Genomic DNA, 27,606 nt, shown 5'->3' on the forward strand with positions numbered 1-27,606 from the left:
AACGATACCTAGTAAGTTTGATCCTAACAGAACTGGCTGGTCATTGGGTGTTGGTGTGTGACAGTTATATCCCTAAAGCCCCTCAATCCTTGCCTTCTTGAGGCAGATTTGCAATTACCGTCTCATTAAAAAGGAGTGTGAAGATTGTAGTTTATGCTCTAACCATCTAGGAACTTCTTTTTTAAAGCAATCCCTAAGAATAATTATTCAAACCACTCTGGGGTTGGGGGTAATGGCTCAGTCATTAAAGTGTCCACAGTGGGAATCTGAATTTGGATCTCTAGAGCCTATAAGGTTGTTCGTTTGTTTGTTTTGTCAGGGAGGCAGAGCCATGGTGGTCAGCTCCTAAGGAGTGACACTTGCAGATGACCCCTGGCTTCCAAATGCACATGTGAACACACACCTGAACAAACATGTAAATATGTGCATGCACACAGACTTGCCATCACATGAACACCTCCCCTACCCCAACACAAATTAAAATCACTTTGCTTTAGCTGTAGAATTAACTTGCTTTCAATGGGGAGCTAGACCCTATAGAACCCAGAAAACCCTATAGACCCTATAGAACCCAGAGAGCGGCACCTGGCAGGGTGGCAAGTTTAACAACTGCTTCAAACTGATTTTTGCACACCCTCAGTTTGGAAACTATGGCATTACCAATCTGTACTGCCACAAACTACTGCTCCTTAAATGAGTATAGCTCTGGTCTTGAAATGTCTTAGCATCAAAAATTTGTAGAGGATCAGGAATTTTAGAGACATTTTGTGTTGTCAGAAAGAGTGGATTTAAAGAAGTTCTTGGTGATGAAGGTTAATGGTATTACCAGGAAAAAAAATAAATCAAACTCAAACAAACAAAGATATCAGACTGAGCTATGGATATCAGGTGGTGGTCTGTCTATATTCAGTCCCTAAGGTCATTGCATGGAGTTTCAAGTTCTCTCAGGAAAATTCAGTTTTTAGAGTTGCATGAAATCTGAGTTAAAAACTCTGAGCCACCTACCATCACTTAGGAAATTTTAGAGATAAACACTAGGGTCAGAATTAATACCTCATGGTAAAAGTTATCCTTTTAGCAAAACCTTCAAATCCTCAGCTATTATTTAGAACTTATTTTAACTAGGCAGAGTCTAGGTTCCCTCTGCCACTTTTTGATTTCCAGTTGTCACTGTCACTTTAAAACTTCCGGCTCTTGCATTTCCAACCTGAAAATTCACAGCTATTTTTGCCTTGGTTATGCAAGCCATGTTGTGCCCCCTGGTGGCAATCTGGATAGGAAGATGAGAAGCATATTTCAATCAGGGAGAGCGTGCCGACTTAATTGAAAAAGGTGGCAGGCCTGAATTTGAAATGGAATTTCATATCAAACTTTTCGGTTCTTACTAAAAATAGGAAACATCCCGAGAAACTCAAATCCGATGTATTAACTCCAGCCTGCGAGGTGCATATTTCAACTCCCCTGGCTTTGTCACAAAATGGATTAGCTTCTTGAAATATGTCAGTTCAACGTGAAATTAAATATTTGCTCCATCCAGCTAAAGAGCTGAGCTCACAGCTGAGGGCTGCAGTCTGGCAGCACAGCCTTCCTTTCCTCTGCCATCGGGGTGGCACGTGCCACAGACACATGATGGCACCTGCTTCTGCAGGGTATGCAATTCCCTGTATTACAAAACCATTTGGGCAACAACAATGTCATTTTCAAGACGGCTCCAGGAAAATCTCTAAATTTTAGAATTTATTCTTCAGTCAGAAGAGCCAAATGGATTTGAGTAGATTATGCTGAGGGCCTCTGATTAAATTTTAACTATTTGGAGGCAGAAAGGAATGATTAAAGATAGTCACCAGGAAATGTATTTGGTAGGAAGAAATGTCAGTGTTGCCTGCTAAACTGATGAGCCTGCTTCTGTGGCTGTATTATTTAGTTACACACACACACACACACACACACACACACACACACACACGAAAAAAGAAAACAGATCACACACACACACACACACGAAAAAAGAAAACAGATTCTTTAAATACTCAGGTAGTGAGCATGTATAATAAACAGTATGATGCTAAATTTGGAATGCTAAAACAGAAGTCCCAGGCCTCTAGAACAGTGTGTAGCCATGTTGAAAATGTGTCTAAGAAACTACATAAAACAATACAAATGATAGCAAAAATCGAAAAACTAAGTTACAAAAACCAAAGCAAGCAAGTCGGGTTGCTCTGCAAGTCACCAAGCCTGGTGACCTGAGTTCGTTTCCTTGGTCTCCCAAGGTTCTGGAGGAAAGAATCAACTCCAGAAAGTTGTTCTCTGTCCTTCACATGTGCACTGTGGCACACGCATGACCCCCTTCCACTCATACACATAAATGTTATTAAAATTTTAGGGGCTGCAGAGATGGCTCAGTGGATGAGAGACCTTACAGTTCTTACAGAGGACCTGAATTTAGTTCCTGGCAGCCCCACTGGCAGCTCACAACCACCTGTAACTCCAGTTCCAGGGTACTGGGCACCCCTGATCTCTGCAGGCACTTGTACTTACATGCACACATTCATGTATGTCCTTTGTCCCCAACTAGGTTCATAAGGACAGACCACTGGAATGACAGGTGTGCAGCTGAACACTCTAAGTGTGAACACTCTGAGCTGGCAGTTTTCAATGATGGGTGCTAGCTAGCAAGGGCCACTGTGTTTCTTTCAAAAGTTTACCACAGTCCTTGGTTCCTGAGAGTTATCTACAACATTCTGCAAGGACAGTTTGAGAAGCCGAGATAAACTGCAGAAGGCCACAGTGTGGCTAAGCATCCTTGTGCTCCTGAAACAAAGCCCTCAAGATAAGAAAGTCATAAAGAGGGAAGAGTTGTTTTGGTTCACTTTGAGTTTTCTGTCCACAACCATCTTATTTCTACCAAAAACATGCCAGTTGCATCAATGAAGAAATGAAACCCTACAAACTTACTCTTTCAAATAATTACATTAGAAAGTGTGGCATATCAGGACTATTACAATTTTGGTGGCAGTTCAAATTTTTGCTATGTAAGTCTTCAGAGATCATCCTAATTCTCCACCTGCACAACAGCAATCAAATATCTAGGGAGGGCGGAATGAGTAACAATCAAATGAGCATGCAATCAAGATGTGGAGGGCACAATCAGGATCAGGATGTGGCAATCCAACATCAACAAAGAAACAACATCCATCCAGGATAACAGTAGTAAAACCCAGACTTCAGTTAACTATTTGTTTATTCCAACCAGTACATACAAAAAGAGACAGAGTGGGGACATAAAAGCTGTACATGTTATTTGATTGTAGCAAAAGCCTGTATAACAGATGGCATGCGGGAGCCTGGGAAAGCAAGTCAGTGTAGCCTGCAAGGCCCTGAGTTGTAACCTCATTGCCAAGAAAAATACACAGGAAGCACACCGTCATATAAAGGACACCAAAGACAAACAGGAACCAGTGGTACCCACGTCAGTTAGCTGACCCTGCTGGCACTTCTATTAGCTTTAACATAACTATGCCAATCAGGAACGGAAAGGCAGCAGGCTGTTTACAGGCGGGCTGGCTGTGGGTCAGGGCGGCATTCTGAGCATCCTCCTCTTCAGCTCGGCAGCCTTCTCTTCTATCTTAGCGCAGCAGTCCTCTGTTGCCTTCTCAATGCCCTCGTGGTACTTCTCCAGAGCACTTTTCAAGTTGACAAAGATTTCCTAAGGACAAATGATGGGATAGTCACTCCGTGTGACAGCCAGGCCTACCCCAAGTTTGAAAATATTCCAATTGGCCATTCATATTCGTTCTACTCTAAGGCTAGAAGAGTTTTAAGATCCTTCCTACACAGGACCAAAGACTACAGCTGAGATAAACTATGAACCACCAAGAAAACAAAAGTTTCTGAAAGCTTTATTCCCTAAATCTTATAAGAACAATCAGGCACATCAGCGACTGGCTTGTGTGAATGCTATTTTAAGCAATCAGCACGTTTAAAGGCTATAGATCAACTTAAGCTCCTGGTTCTCCTAGGCTATGTGCTTATTCCCACAAACAGGAAAGCCAAATAAGTCAGGAAGAAAGAGATCACTTTTGAGAAACCATCAAAACCAAGAGTGGCTAAAAAAGGAAATATAATCTGCAAATACACACCAAGCATTTCAGTACACCAAAGCTATGTTTTTCTCCTGAGAATAAACACACTTCCAAGGACAGAGGCACAATAAATGGATTAGGAAGCCTGAATAGCAGCAAACCACCAAACAAACGTGTGGCCATCGCCCTGAGCACACTCTTGGGTGTTAAAGGAGATGGGATATAGCCTTCTCAAGACTATATATTTTAGAATATCCATGTAAATGTCTACACACAAATGGAAGTTTATAAGAGTTCATGAGAGCTGGCATACATAAAGTCTTATGTGAAATCATATCCTTCTAAAGTCAAAGCAGACAGCTGGGATGGAAAAACCCAGGCAGAGCCAGTGCTGTTCACTATGGAAGGCTAGCCATATGGAGCATTTAAAAGTACAAGAATTTAAATTATATTCCTAATGCCATTAGCCTCTCTGGTGCACTAGACATGTCAAGGGCTCAGGGCATAGTGCTTACCTAGCCAGAAGCTTCAGAAGGGAAAGACATAACACAGGAGTCCAGCAATGTTTGATGTGAGTGTTGGTCTGATGATCTCATATTTGAAATTTAAGAGATTTAAAATTTTACAATATCCATGAACTTTTACACCCAACATCATCCACTGATTCCAGAAGTATTTTTCCAGAAGTTTTTAATTCATAGATCAAAAATATATTGCTGGAAGCCAGCCATGGTGGCACACACCTTTAACCCCAGATCTGAATCTTTGTGAATTGGAGGCCAGCCTGGTCTACAGAGTAAGTTCCAGGACAGCCAGGACTACACAGAGAAACCCTGTCTCCAATACACTGTTGGTATTTCTCCTTCCATTCTGGTATCACTTGTGTTCTATTACCCTACCAGTCTTCTCCCTTAAAGCTTCCTCTTTCCCTCTCCCAGACTCTTCTTTAGTTCCTGCTATCCACACACACTCACTCCACGTAAGTACACACATATAACACTTAGAACGTGGTTTTTGTCTTTCTGGGCCTGGGTCACTTCACTCAATATAGCATTTTCCACTAACATCTATATTCTTACAAGTTTCAGTTGATCTACGGACGCATAACACGTCACTGTACGCGCACTACATTTTTACCCTCCGTTACTCTGTAGGTGGACATCTAGGATGAGTCTTGGTAACTTCAACAGAGCAATCATGAGCATAAATGAGCAAACACCAGCCACAGTAACACAAATAAATAAATCTTAAAGGCTTTCTTCCACCCAAACTCTTGCCAGTTTTTGGTATCAATTATTTTCTTAAAGCTAGTCATTCTGACTTGGGTAAGATGGATTACAGTTTTAATTTGAATTTCTATGATAGTTAAGGATATTGAGCACTTTAAAAACGAACATGAGCAGGCTGGGTGGCGGAAGGACACAGCAAGCTGCACTGCTGGCCCAAGCTCTGACAACACACTGCGTGCTCTGGGGAGATGCTACAGCACAGCCAGGGCCCACTGACGCCACACAATGGGAAATGAGTAGTGTAGATGAGATTTAAACTCATCTTGGCATTTTGAGAATCTAGGTTGAAAGAAATACAATTAGGCCTGCAAGACATTATACTAAGATCTTGAGAGCAATCACTTCTCCACAGTATGGTATGGTGAAAAACCAAGTCAGCAGAGCTGTCCGTGAAGAAGATGCAGTCTTTAACTGATCATAATTTGAACATGAACAGAAGGTGAGACACTGTTGCTGACAACCCAGCCTCTGAAACAAGGCTCTGGGAACAGCTCTGTGCTTCTGGGGACACAACAGTACTTGAGAAGACTGGTTAGCTCTACATTCTACGAAGTAAATAATGACAGGTAAGAAGCAGTAATGATAATCAGGATAACAATAAATCTGAAAATTAAGCATATAAGGAGTGGCTGGACACCTGGGCTATTAAACCCAATGGGAGACAACTGAAGGAATATGGGACCATTATCTTATGGGTCATTCCATAGAACAGGGTATAGATTATTCCAGACAGAAGATCTGAGCCCACCAGAGTAAAGACATTGACTATTTTAAATTCAGAATGAGAGATAACATTTTAACAACTACAGCTGTAGTAGAACAGCTTGTGTGGTTATGAGCTCCATCCACAGAAAACAGTTACAATTACGCAGAGCCCATCAGTGGCTCTCAAATGCCAACCTATTCTAGAGATAAATAGACAACTCAATTAAGCAGTGGGACCTATTGTTTTGAATCTAATTCAATGTATTTGGGAGGGGGCTTGCTCATTTCAAAATTCCTCAATGAACTGCAATACACAGCTAAAGACACAGTGGTCAGTGCCCTTTCAACTTTATAAATACTTATGCAAAGTAGACTATACCCAAGGCCATTCTAGGAATGATTTCACATGGCGTGCTGAGCTTAAAGTATGGCTGGTATTGCCAGGAAAGGTGAGACACATGTGCACAGAGCTAACAGAAATATGAGATAGTTTGGGCATCTTTTATGATTAACAAAGATAGCTCAAATTCAAGCTAGTTATCAGTTTGAATCTGATAATAATCAGCTCAACAACTACACCCAGAACAAGTGACAACACAGCCCGGTTTATTTAGGAATGTAGGACGGAATATCTCAGGTCTCCTTTGTCTTAGATCTCCACAGACTGTGTGTGGACAGTGAGAGACAGTAGCAGCAAGAGTGCAGCTATTACACAGCAGGCAATCTCAGAAACAGGAAGATGAAGAAGAGGCCTAAGAATTCTCAACAAAGGGTGTGCCTATTTTTAGTAGCTTTTGGTAAAATGTTTTGAGAGACATTATTTAAACATCATGAGTAAAGACCACCTACCTACTGACTTCAGAACCTTTACTAAGCAACTATGTTTACTTTAAAGAATGATATTCTGTGACGTGCTAAAAGGCAGGTAAGGAAAAACACAGAAGATGCATATCCGCAGACTAGTAAAGGGTATTCAGAGTGGCACTATACATAGAAATGAAAGTAAAGGACCTGTGAGGTCACGTTCTACTCCGGAAAACTCAAAACCCTGTCACAGGTAATGTCATCTATCTTTTAACCTCACGGGCTCTATCTTTTAGGAGAACCTACCTGAGACTTCAGTTTCTCCCTTTTTGCGGCATCTCTCAGTTGCTGAATCCCAGATTTAATCTTGTGGATGTCTTGATTAATGGTAGTTACTTGCTCACAGACAGCATCTCTCTTTTCTTGAACTTTATTGCAATCTCTAAAAGGGAACAGAGACACCTGACATAACCTCTCTTAAGCATTTAAAAGCCAAAGACTAACTGTGAACTCAGAGCCATCATGTGTCAGTACTTGCTCATCAAGCTCAGAACCCTTCCAGATATAAAAGCAAGCAGACAAAAGCCACAAAGTCCCAGATGCTGTGATACACTGCAGTTGCATCATGACATGTGGAACTATTTCATTCTAGAGTGATTCTTTTTATTTCCTTGTTTTAATGAGCTGAAGATCAAAGCAGAACCTGGCACATGCTGGGCAAATGATCAACCACTAAGTTACACTCCAGCCCTCAAAACCTACTCTTTAAAATGAAGGCTTAGCTCCAGTGCCTCAGTGTGTACAGCTAGAAACTGTTAGTGGGAAAGTGCATTAGTACAACTTTTCAGCAGATTTGGCAAGAAATAGACAATACCTGGCTTCTGTCTTTTCCCTTCATAAACATGGAAATACTTGATGGTCTCAATGCCACACTTAAGGACTAAAGGACTGCCATCCTAGACATATTTATGGCATGTATTCTAAAGGCACATTCCAAGGACTGACAAGGAGACTACTGGTGAAATATTTTACATACATCAGAACTTAGCCATGCATTCATTTTTACCTGAATAATAGCAAGATTATTTTTCTAATGCACTTCTTTTTCCTAAGTCACTATGTCTCAAGTGCACCAAAATAAACACCTTTAAAGATTAACATAAAGCAACTGAAACTGTCTGTCTCAAAAGGCAGCAAAAAGCAAACATCAATCAATCAATCAATCAATAAACAGATAAATGAAAAAACTTGTTGTTCTATTTTACATATAGACAGAATTATTCATATCTCAGTTACTAGAGGCAGAATTCCTTTTTGGAAACACAGAAAATTGGAAAAAACAAAACAAAACAGAAAAGAATAGTGATTTTTTGTGCATCCAGACCAGAGCTTGGCTTGACAGTGCAATCATTTTGTGACAATTGTGGAAAGCAATAAAAACAAGTATTAGTAATAAAAACAACTATCTAGAATGAAAATAAACAGATAGATAGATAGACAGACAGACAGACAGCTGATAAAAGAAAACCGTGGTTTTGAGAGCCTGTGAGCTTTTCCTGGGTGCACCCGCCCCGGCACTGGAATCGCTCGTACTCAATCATGGTCCGTTTGTACTGCTTCACATCTTCCTGCTTCTTGTTTATTTTGAACTGCGCGGTGGCAAGCTTCTCCTTCTTTATCGTCATCAGTCTTATGAGGGAATTTTCTTCAGTCTTCAGTTTCTTTAGTTCCGATGAATCACTTTCAATCTGGTCCTCCAAGTTCAAGCTCTGTGTTTTATGAAGAATATTTAAAGTCAACACAACCAAACAGGATTTATTATTAAAAAAAAAAAAAAAAGAAAGAAAGTAAGTAAGAAAGAGTTTCCAGATGAGCTACAGTAAAACACAGTTGTGAAATGGAGTTAAGTCTTCAGGCTCTGAAGGCTCAGTAGAGGAACACAACTGTACCAGGGGAAAGAGCCCAGCCAGCATAAAGGAGCTTCCCCTGCTGGTCTACCAGGACTGACAAATGACAGGCACACAACGGCTCCTCCACTCCCCTCAAGAACAACAAACTTCTACTGTAATGTTAGTGATGCTGGGAGTGCCGCCCTGAATTAAGACCTGAAAATGATTCAAGCATCTGAAACATCGAAATGACAGTGCTACCTCTCATACCCAGAGGAGACTCCGCTCTAAGCTTGACATCTCTATCAACCCTAGGTGCAATGTTGGGAACTAAACTGGGACTTTATACCACTGATGACAAGTAATCACATCAGTTAGGATGAGCTAAAATACTCATTATTAAATTAAAAAAAAAAAAAAACCACCACCATGTGTTATGTTAATCTATTATTCACTTCATCTGAAGGTTACAGTATGTCTTGACATACCGATGCTTGGGGGAGAGGCCCAAACCCTCAGAATGCACTACTACAGAACAATAGTTTTTCTCTAGGAAGATAGTAAACACACGATGAAAGTGAATCCAATGCACTGTAACAGCCCGTCACAAATGCAGGAGTACCGCCCGATACAAACCTCCTTTAAGATACTGCTGAGTTTCTCCCTGTTATCTGCAAGGTCCTGGGATTTCTTTTGATATAACTGCACCTCCAGCTGACAGGAAGGCAAGCAATCCACAGAATCTCTATAGATATCATACTTCTCCATCACTTCTTCCTTTGGGAGGGAAAAAAAGAGCACTTTAATACTCTCTTTTATGAAACTACAGTCAATTCATTTGCTTTTCAATAATTTCTGCATTTGCTACTGAAAGCTCAAGAACACACAATAGTTAAGTTCCTAGGTCAGTAGCAAGGCGTCACTACTGACACATGTCAAACATATGACACATTTACTTATTTAATATGCATGTGTGCTTTGTTGGCATGTACATCATGTATAGACCGGACGCAGGAGACTAGACAAGGGGATCGTATCCTCTAGACTGGAGTTACAGGCAGCTGTGAGCCACCATGCAAGCTCTGAGGATAGAACCCATCGCCTCGTGAAGAGTAACCAGTGCTCTTAACTTTTGAGCCCTCTCTCAATTATGCTTTTTAAACTCAAAATATCCTTAACAAAAAACTTCTACTACTTCACCAGCTGACAATTCACTGTTATTTTTTCAAGGATTTTTCATGGGTAGAGCTTAGCTTGCAAATGCTCTTCTAGTGCCTATAACACCCTATGGGTTGAGTCTCAGAATCACCAAACAACCCAAAGGTTTGTTCTATTAATTCTCAAACTCTTCTGAATACTACAGAGAAGTCATATTATTATAATATTATTATAATATATTATTATATTTGTTTAATAATAACTATTATTGACATCTGTTTCTTTAAAAAGATAAACTCCTTTTAAAATTATAGAAGAAATATATGTTCACTACAACCACACCCTGATGCAGACATTTTTCCTTCTCCCAACTAGGCTACTGCCTGCCTTATCTTACAATGAAACAGTTAAATTTCTCATCAAAGACCCAATCATATTGCTCGATTTTCATTTGTTTCTCTCTTTTTTAAATGACCTCGTAAACACTCTTTGAACATAATGGATCAAATCCCTTTGACTTCAGGTCTTCATTTGCTTCCTGTTCTTGTTTTGAAGACTATGACCAAAAGCCAAGCTGAGTTGTCTGAAGAGATGGCTTAGTGTTTAAGAACACAAGCTCTTCCAGGACCAGGGTTCAATTCTCAGTATCCACATGGTGATTCAAAATTGTCGGTAACTTCAATCCCAAGGGATCTGATACAATCTTTTGACTTCCAAAGGTACTAGCCCCACATGGTACACAGACACACATGTAGGCAAAACATTCACACATAAAACAAAAATAGACGAAATTAAAAGCAACATAGGAAAGAAAGGGTTTATTTTAGCCTACATCTTACAACCAAACATGAAGGGAAGCCAGGGCAGAAACTCAGGTCAGAAACCTGGAGGCAGGAACTGAAGCAGAGGCCATGGAGCACTGCTTACTTAGGCTGCTCTCTTATAAAAACCCAGGGCCACCTGTCCAGGGTGGCACAGCATACAGTGAGTTGGGCCCTCCGTATACATTATAATCAAGAAATGTCCCATAGACTTGGCTGCACACCAATCTGATGAAGGCCAAGCCTTCAGTTGAGATTCTCTCTTCCTAGATATGTCTAGAATAATGGCAAGTTGACACAAACCAACCAGAGCACATCATAGGCACAGAAAATGTGTTTTAGTAGGTCTTTTCTCTCTAAGCTTTGGGTTTTCACGTTAATGTAAAGACATTTTCCCTGTAATCTAAGCCCTCGGGAGGCTGAGACAGAAGAATCAGGAGTTCCAGGTTAGTCTAGGCTACAAAGTCAGACTGTGGGGTTGGGGTATGTGCATTCCACTTGGTCAAAGATTATATAAATGGTCTAAATCTGTGAAGAATTTAAGTGTCTAATTCACATAAGGACTTCTTGTAAGAAACAGCCCAGCTTTTTCTCCTAGAGGAACATTTAACTAAACAAAATCCTTCTTAATGGAAGGTGGGTTCAGACCCAGGGCCTCACCATGCTGAGCAAACATTCTACCGCTTAGGTAAACACTCAGGTCCAACGTAACTGTTTTTAAATAAGCCAGCCATTCCCCATAAATGCTCCAATCTCTTTCTGTACTCCCTGTTTGGGTCTGATGCTTTTTCTCTATTATTAGTGACAATTTTTATTATTGGGAATTACCTAAATAACAAGGGTAAAATTTCTTTTTACTGATAGGTTTAATACCTTGTTTGAAAAGAGAAGCCAAGCTGTCTGCCCACTTCTTCTAATTTTGTCCTGCCCTATCTCAGTCCACCCCTTGAAGCAGCCCCTGGCCTGGAACACATCTCTTCTGCCTTGAATGATCAGATACTAAGACAAATTTCCACTGCCCTCTCCTATCTGATTCCTTCAAATATAAACTGAATTCTCTCATTTTGTTATTCCAAACCATCCTCTTTTTTTTAATGCTATTTTTAAAACTGATTTAACTTCTCTATAGCAGTTTTTATATTTGAAACAAAACCCACCAGGAGAAAAAAAGGTTTCTCATATGTGCCCTATGCTCACCAACACACTTTATGAATTCATAGTTCACGTTGTATTTTTAGTTATTCTTTGTAAATTTGTATAGTACATATAATACCTTTCTCCTCTAACACTTGTGTGGTGAAGTCCCACACAAACATGGCATTTCCTCTAGATCCGCCAGGCCAAAGCCTCAGAGCCGCAGTGGATTCTATGGCTGTCCTGCACCTGCATTCTTCCTCTCTGCCCCACACACATCAGAGATGAGCATAGGAATTCAAGAGAAAAATCTGTATAGATCCTAAGTAATTCAGAAAGTACCACACGGCAAAGGCAACTGACCCTGGCATTGCGGAGCTTCTGGACGGTGTCTTTCATCTTCTCTTTATAGTTCTTCAGCTTCTCTGGAGAGTCCACAATTTTGCTTTTCAAATTGTCTTGAACTTCTTTCAAAGAAACTACTGACAACTTTAGTTCATTCTGTTGAAAAATGTGTTCACCAATCAGGTAAGACAACAAAATTACTATTTCAATAAGAGAACTTAAGCTCATGTCTGTTGTAACAAGGTAAACTGACTTCTGCCCACCATGGCCAGCTTCACTCCTCAGAGTGACACTTAATGCCCTCAGTGGCATTTCTGGGATCATTACGGTTCTCCTAAGATGCTGCAACATCCCATTCATAAGAACATCCCCAGACCCCTGAAAACTATCCTCCCATTCCCTCTACGTCCCTTCGTAAGAAACACAAGTGTATGCAACACTAAAATTATATGTTTGATGTGTTTTATATTAACCATGTGCCCTGGCTAGAGTTCTAAAAAAGATACTTTTGTTCCCCTGGTACCCAGAGTACCTAAGGTGTGTCTGCAACACAAGTGAACACAAGGAAGGATCTGGCAATGTGGGCTGAGAAAAGGAAGCCTTTCTCTACATCTGAAATCTCTCTGTAAGTGCTTTTTAGTATTTTATGACAAAATATATTATTATATGTAAGGCTTGTGTAATTCCTCTTAAAATTTTTAACTTAAAAAATGTTCTTGGGCTGTAAAACAGCGCAGTAGGTGAGGGTGCTTGCTGCCAAGTCTACTGATCTACCTACACGGTGGAGGAGGAAAACTCGGTTCTCTTCAACACGACATCGTCACTGCCTCCCTGAACAAACAGCACACCCAACAGCCAAGAAAACAGTAACATTAAAACTGTGACTAGAAAATTTAAAAATTTAAAAATACACATTTAAAACCAATAAGCCTACAAACAGCTTAATTTACAAAATAAGAATTGCAAAGATGGTCAAAAATCACTAGATTGAAAGAAGTCAAATTAAAAGAAGATTTTCCCCATAGAATAGAGAAAAAAGTTTTAAAAATATAAAAACCAAAAACATTTATTTTTAGAAAGAGTGTAGAAAAATGGACATACCTGCATTTTGTTGCTAAAAATAGAAATTAGAATCCTAAATGTGAGTTTGGCAACAAGAGCCAACAATAAGTGTTCATTTTCCTCTAACCCCCAGATCCTGAGGTAGTATTTTAGTATAGGATGATGGACAAATGTACACATTTACAGCATATAATAGCTACAAAAGTTAGAAGCAATACAGAAAAAGCAGAGGGGAAAGATGGATAGGAGAAATCATATATATACATCCAACTACATTATGCAGCCACTGATACGATGCAGCAGCTATTTTGAAGTTTCTGATAACTATCTATACTACAATATTAAAGGTATATGTGAGGTTGAGACTCGTTGAGGATAATATTTGTGTAAAATTACACAGATATGTGTACAGTAGAAAAATGATCCATTATATGTATGCATATCTATCTCTATTTACGTATATATCCGATGTATCCAATCATATGGTTAACTTTGGGTCCTTTCTGCTTTCTTTATATATTTCTGAATGTCAGTCTTATTGTTTTCTTTCACAATTGTTTCTGTATTTAAGTTGAAAAAAAAAGTTAAAACTATCCTTTTTGAGGGGAAAGCTGACAGAGAACTGTAAATGACTGCCTGCACACAGCTAAGACACTGCAGTACACTCAGACATTAAATGCAAGGGAAAAGAGAAGATACTTACAAAATGTTTGGTTTTCTCTGAAATATCTGATTTCATTTTGGCATATCCCTCCTGCAGCAGCGTCTAAGAGAAAAGACAACTGTGCTTTAATGATTCAAAACATTAGAATTAAACCACTAGCTACTTCCTCGATAAAAAGAAGAGGATTTTCTTTTCTCAGTAAAAGAGTCTAAGAGTCCCTTTCCTCGTCCTGGTGGTAAGTCTCATTAAGTGTAAATAGATTAAGAACACCTTGGATGGTGAAGGACACCTGTCCATGTACCTGTGAGGAGCATTCTGGAGACAACTAGCTCACCAGAGACTCTGACTTAACAGACAGACAACCCGCTGATGGACTAAATCCGAACACGTTCTTAGGAGGCAGCAGCGCTTCCTGCCTGAGGAAGCAGGGCCCGGGAGGATGTGCACTGCCTTGCACTTAGGGAGCTAGTCTTCCGGCTTCCTGTCCCCACTATATAAGCTGCCCTGCGATGCTTCCCCCAACAGTGGCCTGAGCCCTTTGTAACCATGAGCCAAAGTCAGCCTGCCCCTTGTTTATGTCAACACGTTAGTAATGATAATGAAATATCAAAACATAATACAAAAAAATTCTGCATAATCTGTCCTTTATTACTGGAGCATTACTAGAAAATTGGAAAAAAAAAGTTTTTTCTTAAATAATAACAATTAACTCATTAGGCCTGTGTGTCGTATCTACTAAGCAGCATAAAAGCTCAGACATCTTGGAGTCAGTTGAGACCTGAAAATTATTTCCTATTATTGATACGCACTTTTTAAAATAACAAATTGTCAAACTCCAGCCTCACAGCTTCACAGGGAAAGCCCCACAAGCTAACAGTGAAGCTGGGAACTGAGTGTCCTAACTAGTGCAGGTTAATGCTGCCCACTCCTGTACTTCCTATCACTATGGAAACTGTCCTGCTTCCCCTTGAAGGTCTGCTCCAGTGCCCAGGGTGCCACAGCCTCACAGCAGAACCAAACACCAGAAACTACTCTAGAATTCTACGCATCCAGAATGCACACAGCACTGGGAACATAACAGGCACAGCAACATGTTGTTTCTTCAGCAACTGAAAGCCATGTTCTCCCAGCTGGGTGCACCAGCACAGCGCATGTTAAAAGTCCCACAGCTACCGTTTTCTGTCTAAAATCTTGATTCAGCAGGTGCTGCAGCTCCTGAATGTCATCCATAAGCTGTTTGAACTCTTCTTGCTCTTCAACTGGAACCGAGCTAAACACAACAAAACAGGCCAAAAGAATTTGTCAATTCCTAATTTTGAAAGGTAAAGTTTATGCCTCTGAACATCAAGTGAAGGGTCTGACTCCTTGTTTCTGAATTACATACTTTCAAAACAACCATTTAAAAGATGACCCCAATCTTCTACTAAAAGAAAACTAACCAGATGAAAGCATTTAATTTTCTACAACGTAATGAGGGCCATGCACACACCCCACACACTGTCACTCCTAGAATGACCATGACATTCTTCTCTTGTCCACTGCTAACCTCCCTGACTTGGTCCTGGCTCTCACACCGTACAGCTCCCAGTCCAGGTCAGTTACTCTCCGATACCATCCTTCTCATCAGTACCTACATATCTAGGTCTCTTTCACATGAAGGTTGAAGATTTACTTTAGACTATCTAAGACATTAGCCATTTTGAGCCTGCCTTTGTCTATAAGAATTTCTCACACACTGGGATCCCCACGTAAGTTCTGTCATCAGCACCGCAATGCTTCGCATCACACACAGCAGACATTCACTCCCAACTGTCATTTTCTTGTGATTTAGTTTGTGATTGTTTTCTACCATGGAAATTATAGTATGTGTCTCGCTATCAGTCTCTTCGCTTACTGTTGCCTACAGGGGCAATTTTACCAGAGACCTTAAACAGACAACCTCAAAGACATCAACAGAGTAGGATCAGACATCAACAGAGTAGGATCAGACAAACAGAAGCTGACTGTTCAAAATCAGTGCAGACAATGCTCAATCTATGAGGGCTCCACAGAACAATTTAATCACTACAGCACAAAACAGGAGAAACTGTACTGCAAATTTTGATCTATTTAAAAAGTGAGTGATGGGGATAATATTGGGGCCTAGGCTGTAGCCCCTAGTGGGAGAGTGAACAATCCCTCCCCACAGGACAAAGTTCTGCTGTGACAGCATATTTCCTGGGACACCAATGAGAAAGAACCACTGAGAACCAATGCAGGACTAGGGAGGGAAACCCTAGTTTTGTCTTTAGAAACAATGACTGAAATACCCTGCCATTTTTTCCAGGAAGACGGTGAGACTTGGTGAGGACAGTGGCACTATCATCTGTGACTTACAACTTGGTTTGCCCCCGGCCCTTGGTTCACCCATGGCCCTTGCTGTGTTCAGCTCATGTGTAAAGTTCCCACTTACTTGAGTTTTTCCAGTTTCATCAACGCTTCCTGGTGTGCATTGCTTAACTGCTGCATTTTGTCCATAGAGGATTTCTATGAATATAATTTAATCTCACGTTAGCATGTTTTAACAGACAATGCATTAAAATACAAACACAGACTGCAAAATACTTACTTACCATCAAAAATAGGAAGTTTAGGGCCAGGCCCCTAGAACTATTTGCTCTGCAACTTTAAGAGCTTAAGTTTGAATTCCCAGCACCCACATAAAAAGCTGGGTATGATGCAGGTGCCTATAACCCCAACACTGTTGAGTATTCACAGGTGAGTCCAGAGAGCCCTCTGGTCAGCCAAAATAGTCAATATAGCAAGCTTCTGTCCCAAAAAGAGACCTGTATCAGGGCAACAAGGTGAAACAGATGGCAGTATGATGACTGAGAAAGCCATCTGCTATCCTTGCTCTGCCTCTGCCCACAAGGGATGCACCCACACAGGCACGCACCCACACACTCAAGTGCACATACCACACACAAAGAACCCCTACCCAACACACAAAATAATAACAACAGTAAGTTTAAGTAGTCAGGCAGTTAGGACAAATGAGTTGAGAATGGCTTTCTCTTTTGTACAATGCTGGAGGGTAAACTCCCCTTGTGCATGTTAGGTACAACCTCTGATCACTCTTCCCAACAATTTCTTTAGCTGACACAAATGCTGAGTCCTAGAATGGCTAAACGCTGTGTTAGATGCTGACAAGTCTCAAGAAAAGAGTCTTTTTGGTCCTGAACATACATAGTTCGATCTCTTTGAGCCATGAGTCATGAATGAAAGGCTGAGAAACAACTTAATGAAGCACTGAGTGTAATAGGCAGAGACCATGACATGCACACCAACACTACGGCTCTCAGGCTTCTCAGAAAGAAAATGGCTGTGTTGTGTCTTTTAAATGAGAGTAAGCAGACAAATAAAAGTCTGTGAGTGTGTGAGAGTGTGTGTGTGTGTGTGTGTGTGTGTACGTATGTAAGCTTTGGAATGTGTGAGGTTCAGAAGAGTAAGCTTAGCCTGATTTGAACTAAGAAGTCTTTACCTGTTCCATGTGGCTGCATCTTAGGTCAGACCATCTGATGTTGCCCTGGTACTTTCTCAGAGCGTAGCACCTGTACAGTAAGAGCAATGGGCACAAAGCCCCTAATAACAGCTCATAACCTTCACAAAGTTTGCACACTGTACAGTGAAAAAAGCCCTGCTAACATGACAGCACTGGACTGCATCTTCTACTGGGAAGCTAGGCAGGAAGCATAACAGACAGTCCAACTGTGCCTTGCTTAAAAGGTAAATGAATTTCGAATGTCTCAGTTATTTGAAGAACACTAGGCATCATGTAACCATCTGGGAGGGAAAAAACTATTTCCTAATGCAAGGAGTAATGTCTCAATGACAACATTAAAATAAAACTTTTATCTTCTCTGTTATCAAGAATATATGATTCCAAAGTATCATCCCCAAATTAAAGTCTACCTTATATAAATATAAAACCAAATTAAATTGTTACAAGCATGTAACAATTGGATCTGTGACAAATTTTCAAAGCAAATTAATAATTCATATATGGGATTGTTGATCTGATGTATATCTAACAAATATACTTAAATCTTACATTTTGCAAAAGAAATTCTTCATACTTCTCCAGGCATGATTCTCTGAAGTGAATAAAGTTGATAATGCCACTTAAAAAACGACTTGTCCGGTTTGCTTCTAAAATAGAAAATAAAACTATAAACCACTGAAACAACAGAGTGTAAACTATCATTTCTTCCCTTAAGACATTGTTTAAAGCATGTAAAACTGTATGCTTTACCAAAGTGCAGTCTCTCTGTGTGACGTAGACTGGAATTACCTCTGTATTTAGAAAGGAGGGGAAAAAGGAGGGAGGGAAAGAGAGAAGGGGCAAGGAAAGCAAACTAGGTTTGGTTATACAGAAGTGCAAAGACCATGACCATCTAAACTTAAAACAGAAAAAAAAAAAAAAAAAAAAAAAACAAATATAAGTAAAGCAAAAATTTTGGACAGCAGAGGACATGCAATATATAACAGAAACTGCCTTCAGAACTGAAGACAGGAGCCCTGTGAAAGCACCTGCCCTAACCAGAGAACATCAATAGAATTCCTGGGTCTTATGAAATCAAGAAGATGATATTTTGGAGTTGGAGAGGCTAGAGCAACTAGAATTAGTGAGACTAAGAAGTACCAGGGTACAGGTTATGGAAAGTTAAATCATTCTGGAAGTCTCCAAGAAACTGGTTCTAATCAGTATGTGGACACAAAGAAACCACTAAGGCTAAGACAATAACCAGAAATATTTAAAGCAATAAACAGAAGCATCCAGTATTAAATAGCATAAAATTTGCAAAACATAAAATTTGAAGAAAAATAAAAAGCAAAACTAGAACAATGTGATTTATAAAAAGAAAACAATATCAAAATATCTTGAAATAGCATCAATGGCAAGGATTGTAACTCAGGTCATGAAATGCCCCATCTGCTCAAGAACATCAAGTCTTATGAAGGTAAAAGACAGCTCCTTAAAATACCCAAATCCAGCACTAAAAGCTGAAAAAGAAAGTATCTAAATAAAAATTATGCCAGAAAGGATAACAATAGCACATTGGACCTAGAGATGAGAGGGTCATGGAGAAGCCCGTAGGATGGAAACCAGCATGGGGAGCAGCACAGTGCCACCTGTGAGCAGAGGCCAGCAGGGGGAGCAGCCCAGCCACCTGTGAGCAGAGGCGGACCAAAAGTACCCCAAGTCTATGATGAAATCCCACAAAAAGGAGGAACACTAACTACTTTTATCTGACAGGAGAGTAATGTCCTGATCTTATAAAAAGCATAAACAGTGTGGAAAACTAACAATGACAAAAATTCCCCAGAAGCCCACAGTACATTCAAGTAGCAAAGAAGTTGTAATAAAATTTAAAAGCAAAGACAAGAAAATAAAACAGACACACTAAATGGAATAAAGATAAAGAATAAGAGTGAGTTTCTTTTCAGAAATAAGGGAGCCAGAATATAATGCAGCAATAAAATTTTCCCTCCCTGTATCAAGGGTTTTATTACTAGTCTTCCTTGTAGATGCTGTCTTCAACAACGTTAGCACACTTTTCAGGCTCTAGGAAGCTGCCAACCTAGACTGCCACACTTGAGAAAATTAGATTTGAACACTGAACATGAAGAAGACAGGGCAGGACACACTAGGAATCCAACAATCAGGGCACTGAGGCCAGAGGACTTCAATTTCTAGGTGAGCCTGGGATACACAGTAAGACCCTGACTATAAAAACAGCCAGAGAGATGGCTCAGAGGCTAAGCGCACTTGCTGCTCTCGCAGAGGACCGAGTTAGGTTCCCAACACCCACGTGGTTCTCCCAACCACATGTAACTCCAGCTCCAGGGATCCAACAACTTATGCTGGCCTACACAGGCATTATGCATACACAGGATATATATAGAGTACACAAAGGCAAAACACTCCCATACTGACACACATAAAAATAAGTCAACCTTTTATCAAAGCTGTTTTTTTTTTTTAATCCAGTAGCCAAAATAAGGCAAGATGAAAAAAGTGGAAATAGATACATATCGTAAGAAAGAAACAAAAAGATTAAAGGTAAATTTAAGCCTAATCATATCAGTAACACTTAACACAAATGAGCTGAACACTCCAACATAACTATACCAAGAAAGATATACCATAGTAAATAAGTATAGGAACCTATGCTCAGTTGTATTGGTCATCACAGAACTATAAACTAAAACCACTACACACCCTGCAGAGTGGTGAAAATTAAAACAATGCTCAAGCCAAGGTAGACCCGGCACCATGGAAACTACCATATACTGCTACTGGGGACATAACCACTTTGGAAAAGAGTTCTGTAATTTCTTAAAAAGCTAGGCATGCACTTATCACACAAACCACAATCTCTACTCCTCAGTATTTATACAGAGACATGAAATTACACCCAAACAGACCTAGAAATATGAATATTCACAGTTGCTTTCTTTGCCAATACTGTCTAAACAGTAAAAACAATTCAAATGCCTATGATAAATTGTGCCATACACTTACATGAGAATACTGCAAAAGAAAAACAGGACTAATAAATTTAGTTAATAAGAATACATTTCAAAAGCACTACTTTAAAAAGCCAGACAGAAAAGATTGAAATATATGACTTTACTATGCTAAATCTGATGAGAAGCCAAGGTGATAGAAGATATACATCAGTGTTGTCAGACAGTGGTGGCCATAGGGGACTGACTGCAAAGGGACATAGGAAACTTCTGCAACTTGTGGACATGTTATATACAATTACTATGTTATATAAGCAATGTACTGTCAATGGTTCAAAATAAGCTTTTCACTGTAAAGAGTAATTGTTAGTTTGATCACTTTGGCCAGATTCACTCACGATTCAACATTGCACCTGCACATCATTTGTATCTGGACTCCCAGTTTTTAAATGTGACCTTGAGATTGTATTGCCTTCATAACAAAACGCACTCAGAATTGGACCACCTTGCCCTTTTTCTTCTTATCGCTGCTCACATCTTAATAACCAGTACTCTTTTAGACCTCCAGTGGGGCTCTGCACTCTAAAGCCTCAGCTCAACTTTCTCTGTAGTTTTAACCTTCTGTGGAAAATAGCTCCGTCTGCCCACTATAAGCATTCTGCTTCTCATCAGAACCCCACTTTTCCCAGGCAGACAGGAAATAGCTGTCCTCCTTATGCTGCGTCCCTTAGTGGGGCTGGTACTTGGCCCCACATTTCTTAGACAAAGTCCATTGAGTCTTAAGAGCATCCATCACATTTGGTATGGTGATATCAACACAGATGGAAAGCAATCTTCCAAAATTTTAGAAGCATTTAATACAATTTTTAAATATTTATTGGAAGAAAGGGAAAAGGGCAAAGTAAAGGATTTGAAATGTACTTACTTGGATAGATAATATCAGCAATCTCAAAGTCGTTCACCCGGCAAATGGGCATAAAGGAATCTCTTAAGGATGCAGAACAGAGGAGAGCAGGGACATTAGATACTAAAGCCCATGAATTCATGAATTCAAACAGCTTATTTTCAAACATATTTTTGAAGATATTTCTCTGTGTTCTAGGGCCAAGTAAGGTCACAGCCTGCTACAGACACAGTCCTGCAGCACTGCCATCTGCTTCTCTAGTGCATCAGCATTCATGCCTACGTCTTCCCACGTTACACCAATACTCACGCAGTATCAAGGCAGTCAGAGACTCTACTCAGCAGTACATATTCTAGATGATACTAAGACTCTTCAGGAACACAAAGCTAACAATTGCAGACTTAGAGCATCTTAGAACCTCATGTCAGAGCACCCTGAGAAGTGTTAATATGGAAAATGAAAAAAGTCACCCTTACTCACAGGTAAAAGAACAAATTGCTGACTGGTAAGAAGCCCTCCATTATATGTGGATACGCGACTTCTATGTTCATCGGCATCTAATGAGATAAATCATGAAATCTGAGTCACAAGTCAGTCAGACAAAATAAGAAGCACCTTGAGCTATAAGAAAACTTAATCATAGGATGTGATCAAAGGATATTAATTCATTACCATGAAATCTGGAAACAATATGACTTGCAGTGATCTATGATGTTTGGTTCCAGATGATCACTTAATAAATGAAGACTTTTAAATGAATGGAGAAAACATCAGGCCTAAGGCTGTATTTTGCTGTTTTATGACCTGCTTCAGAGGGACAAGGGACACCTCATTTTGTAAGGAAACTAAACCCTTACAAAGTTCCACAGTAAACAGAGGGCAAACTCTTTGATCTTGAAATCTAATCACAAGCCAAGAGTGGTAGCAGGTATCTATAGTAATCTAAAGGAAGATCTGAGTTCAAGGACAGCCCACGCTAACAAGGACAGCCTACGCTAACAAAACAGTTTAAAAAATTAAGAAGAAAGAAAAGGGAAAAAGAACCCCAATGGTATCCCACAGATATTACATCTTCATGGATCCTCAGACAATGACTTGATAATTTCATCACAAACATAATCAACCAAGAAAAATGGCATTCCTTATTAGAACCATCTGGTTTGCCTCATTTCAATTATTTTAATCTTACTGTCTATCTTCCATTTTCGTCTTAGAGACTGTCCTACAAAAAAAATTTTTTTCTGAAGTCTTGGCAGGTGTTTATTAAAGCCTCTGAAGCAGACCTACATATCTGCAAACACATTGTATAGAATCAGTAATTCCCAAGTGGTGTTTGGTCTTTCATTATAGTTTCTATCTTACTAAAGATTCTCATGTATGATACTCTTTGCCTAAAAGTAAGTGAGATCAATTTTAGATTTGTTGGAAATAAAGTCAAGCAACTCTCAACCTTTTGGGCAGCGTGCACTGTGCATAGAACTGCTGTAACAACACAAGCCAAACCCTGTTTGACTTCTTAACTCACCATGTAGAAGTGCTCCAGCCGGACTCCATACACTAACTGTAAGGCTCTCATGTAAATCATGTACAAGACTTCAGGCTATAACAGAAGAAGAACTGTCAAGGTCTTATGCAGAGATCTGTCATGGCCCTTGTCACCATCCAATGCTATAGTCAGTGAGTGCAATAAAAAGAACGCGCAAAAATCACCTACCTTCCCTCAAAATACTTTATAATTTCTCCAAATGTTAAGGCACCTGTGGTACATATCAATTTGTTCATATGTAGTGAATAACCAAGGGAAATGGTTACTTCTGAATGAGAATTAGTCTATCCAAATCCAACCTAATCAATCCAGCCACCCCAGGCAGGGAGACACATGAATCTTCCAGAACTCTGTCAAGAATATGGAAATGCCGGAACACTCTGGATTTTATCTTTATTTTTTAAAGAAAGTTCATGGGGACTACTCTGATGCTGCTATAGGTGGAAGGTCATCTCTGATTTCAGGTTAGTTGCAACACTTGGAATACTGGCTATAAAGTTAATGGAGAAATAATGATTTAAAAACCTTATCTTCTGAGTCAGTAGATCTCAAATGCTGATTTGAACTCAAGTTTATTCGGTAAACAGAAAGGCCTGAGGCACACTGAAAGTGCGGTAATGTTCCCTAGCACTGTGCGACTCACCTTACAGGTCTAACATTTACTTTGAGGCCATTCCTTCTGCTGTGAAGACCTGAAATGCTCTGAGATAAACATGCTTGCATTCTGTATTTTATATAAAAGAAGTGAAGTCTTCCTACATTATAACTTCAAGGCCAACATAGGAAACTGGAGGGAGACTTTGGGATTTTGCTATGACACATAAATAGCTCATTTTTACATTTAATAACCAAACATATAAAGAATAACACCTGTCAAAATAAGTCAATTCCCACCTGGGGCATAATGTAAGAAAATTAATCTACACACTTCCAAAGAAGACTGTAAGCATGCATGTGTTGTGAGGGAAACCATTTGGAATAAATCCTGTCAAGCTCCCCAATAAATGATACCCTCATACCACCACTCCAGCAATAATAAAAAATTTAATATACTTTAATATATCTATGGTTTAAAGCCTTCTTTTATTCTTTAAGGAAACAACTATATTAAAGAACTGAGTTCCCAACGGGAATGTAGAAGGTGCCCCACATATAAACTTAATGTTATTTTAAAATTATACCAGGTGAGAGATTTTTTTCTAGATTAAAAATGACTGGCTTGCAACAAATGAGGGCCCATGCCTCTCCTCCCACACTATAAACTCAGCAGCATGTGTTCTTCAGCATCAATAACTACATGCAAAAACAAGAGCATGTTACCTTTGGGTTTGGAAGGAAGTCGCTCTTCGAGAGGTTTTTGCCATCTGCTCCTGTTAATAATTTATTGCGAATATGAACTACAATCTCAGCTACATTGTATCTGGGGAATGACAAAGTTTCCATTATGGGAGTCTCCTCCTAGACAAAAGAAAGAAATAAAAAATAAAGAATAAAAAAATAAAGATAAGAAACATATACAATCAATAGTTCTTATTATCTGGAAATTCATACTTAAGAAAAAAATGAACAAGATATGGTTGTACTGTTCATAGTAGTGTTATCATTAAATATCTGAGCAAGGTAAGGAATTTTAAGCCAGGCATGGAAATGCACGCCAGTGATCCCAACACTTAGGATGTAGAAGTAGGAGGGTTGGAAATTCAAGGTAATAATCATATGTAAAATTCTAGGCCAGCTTGGGCTATATGACCCTGTCCTCTGTCACAAAACCAAACCAAAGAAATGAATTTTATTCATACACACATACAAACACACAATAATTTTCCTCATGTTTTCTTCCATAAGGGATAGAGGTTTTGAGTTGACATACAAAGGAAAACTTATGTTGTTCTCTTTGTATACTAGGATCAGGGCATTTAACATTTTTAGCTAAGAACTATTTCTCAAAGCTCAAGGTGGGCAGTATCAGCAGCAGAAGCTAGATACAAGCAATACTAACACAAGGTAGAAAATAAAATTGGATTCTATTTGATTGCACTGTTATCCTCAATATACACTATTCGTATTAGATGACTAATATACACATCGTATTAGATGACTAATACAATTTAAGATGCAAGAGAAGAGAGAGCTGAAAAAAAAGGAGAGGAAGAGGTGGAGAAAGAGGGGGAGAGGGCAGCCTTAATTTAAAGCAGAAATCCCTTTCAGCAGAGCAAAAACTTAATAACACATAAAACAGCAAAAGCCCAATTTCCCTCATGTGTGCACATAATAGATTATTCCTACTTTTGTCCTCTTAAAATAGTACCATAGTCATAATTCCATCTCCTTTATACATCTCAGGGCTCAACTATCAATGTTTAGAGATAGTTTTAGTTGTCAGGACAAAAGTCCAATGGCTAGAGGCCAGACATTCTGCAAAATTCCCCAGAATGGTTGGTGGTCTCTCACTGCAGCGCTGCCTGTCCAAAAGGTCATTACTTCCCAGTGTGAACAGAGACCCAGCAGGTACAGACTCAGTTCTGCAAACACACTGAAATGCCTTACGGCTTACGAGTTCTGAAGTCTACGCTCTCACTGTTTCTTAGAACAAGCATGCCTAAAAAGAAGCTCCAGCCGAGTGCTTGCCTATCTTCCTAATAAATGGAAAACACCACATTAATCAGACAACGCCCGGATCCCATTTGAGCCCTTCAGAACACCGCAGATCCAGGAACCCTAAAGGCCATTTCTTTCTACTCTAGTGTGGCTCTAATACTTTGTCCCAGCATTAAGTTCTAACACTACCTCCAGGTCAATGTCAGCACCCACAGGCTGAGGCTTTAATCCTCATCCTGCTCCCGTGTGACAGGATGCTCACAGGTGGCTTTACTTATGCTTCTGACAGCCTACCTACTACATTCCACAGTTCCTACCATGCCCTCCTTAGATTTGATTCATCTGCTAGAGAAGCTCAGCCATAAGGAAACACCTACTGGTTTACTGCAGAAGACATTATGAAGGACGAACACTAGATGAAGAGACAACCAGAGCCACGTAGGATGGAGGGACTTGCACATAGGAACCATAAGGTGTCTAGCTATCCCAGAGTTCCTCAAAATCAGCCCTTTAGGATTCTTTCTTTCCCGAGTTTTATCATGTAGGTATGATGGATTTAATCTGGGCTGTTTTGTTCAACATTCTGAGGTCAACTATTTCTTAAACATCAAGCTTTCAGAGGAGGAAAAAGTAAACAAAAGCATTCAATATTTTTCATTTACATCTCAGTTTTTGAAACTGCTTATAAGAACATTTACAAAGGGGTTACTTGAAAAAAACTACATCTTGATTAGAGGTAGATTAATAACAGAAAAAGTAGGTCTATAGAATCATAATCACACACATCTCTCTGCTGATGTTATATACACTACTGTCAGGCTAATCCTTACAAAACATCAAACCCTTGCAAACATACAAAGGGCTTACCTACCACACAAATCCCAACCTTTTCCACTTAAGTTTCCAAAGCCTTTAATAATTTCATGCTCCTTCTGGTCCAAGTTAATGTCTTCTGAGGCTTCTCCTAAAGTCCAATCTTTTGTTACACCTGCCTGAGAATTTCCGAGGACGAGTTTCCCAACCTAAAGCTACCCAGAGGCTCACACCTGCACTTAGAAGAAATAGTGACCTCAGAAGCAAATTGTGTTCATTTTAATAGTGCAATTTCAGTTCCAACTCTCGTGTGTGTGTGTGTGTGTGTGTGTGTGTGTGTGTGGTGTATACAAAGGAAGAGGCCATCTAACTACATAGTTACGTATATACTATATACTATATACTATATACTATATACGGCTCTCTGACACGTTAGTTCAAATAGGACAATTACCTCTAGGAGCCCCCACTTCTCCTTTATTTGTAACACTTCAACGCTAAGCACAGCACAACTTACATTATATAAAACTGGTTTTGCAATGCAAAATTAAGCAAGCAATTGGGGAGGGCTTTGTGTTACACCCATGTAGGGTACATTCAGCTCCCTGACTTTTTAGATTGCGAGAAATGGCTCTTGATTTAATCAAGAGATAGTGGCGCAATGGAGAGACATAAAAATCGGCAAGCAATCATAACCAAACAAGTCAGATACCACTTTTGTGTCTCACGCCTGTAATGTCAACACTTAGAAGATGAAACCAGTAGGATTAGGAGTTCAAGACTAGCCTCGGGAACATAGAGCGTTCGAGACCAACCTGGGATAGATAAGACCCTGTCTCAAATCAACACACAAGTTTAAGTTAGCGAACCCAGGTGCCCCGACCCTTGCCCTGCACTGGGTCTTCCCGCGCCCGCCCGCTCGAACTCACCTGGAGTCCCAGCCGCTCCGGAAGAGCAGCTACCAACAAAGCGACCAACCAAAAACCACTGACCGTTGTCACTTTTCAAACCAGCCGCCTTTCTATATGAGGCCCGCCCCTTTCCGCACAGCGCGCTTCCTTCGCGACGGATGCCTGGAAGGCTCAGAAGACTCACGGTGGGTGGGACTTAACGAGTGGCGCAGCAAGTCGGGCTCCAGGTCCGCGGAACCATTCTTCAGAGTATTAGCTTCTAGTCGGAATCGCGACTCCGCCGGACCAGGAAGCGCAGCCGCTAAGGGAGGAGCTCCAGGGGGCGTTTACTCAGTTGTCCTAGACTTTGGAACTTTGCCTTCAGCTTCCCA

General features: G+C 40.0%; 1 protein-coding gene across 1 annotated transcript; it reads right to left on the reverse strand.

Annotated features, from left to right (window-relative positions):
- Positions 1-3,223: 3,223 nt before the first annotated feature.
- Nuf2 (NUF2 component of NDC80 kinetochore complex) lies at positions 3,224-27,386 on the reverse strand. Its single transcript, XM_034513308.2, has 14 exons — positions 27,254-27,386; positions 24,234-24,371; positions 22,893-22,967; positions 21,848-21,924; positions 21,389-21,450; positions 18,044-18,141; positions 16,406-16,479; positions 15,127-15,223; positions 13,993-14,055; positions 12,246-12,383; positions 9,406-9,546; positions 8,474-8,649; positions 7,187-7,322; positions 3,224-3,706 (listed from the first exon to the last, which is right to left on the reverse strand). Exons 2-14 carry the CDS (start codon positions 24,354-24,356, stop codon positions 3,572-3,574), a joined length of 1,395 nt encoding a protein of 464 aa, XP_034369199.1. The 5' UTR covers positions 24,357-24,371; positions 27,254-27,386; the 3' UTR covers positions 3,224-3,571.
- Between the last annotated feature and the right edge of the window lie 220 nt (positions 27,387-27,606).

This window comes from Arvicanthis niloticus, chromosome 10, assembly GCF_011762505.2.
Source record: "Arvicanthis niloticus isolate mArvNil1 chromosome 10, mArvNil1.pat.X, whole genome shotgun sequence".
Lineage (NCBI taxonomy): Eukaryota > Metazoa > Chordata > Mammalia > Rodentia > Muridae > Arvicanthis > Arvicanthis niloticus.

Excerpts from the sequence above, each read along its gene's own strand:
- Nuf2 (XM_034513308.2), bottom strand. The coding sequence starts at position 24,356 with ATGGAAACTTTGTCATTCCCCAGATACAATGTAGCTGAGATTGTAGTT. Across the intron at positions 21,925-22,892 it reads GGCTGGAGCACTTCTACATG|ATGCCGATGAACATAGAAGT; the intron begins GTGAGTTAAGAA and ends TTATCTCATTAG. Across the intron at positions 16,480-18,043 it reads AAGAATTTCTTTTGCAAAAT|AAATCCTCTATGGACAAAAT; the intron begins GTAAGATTTAAG and ends TTATATTCATAG.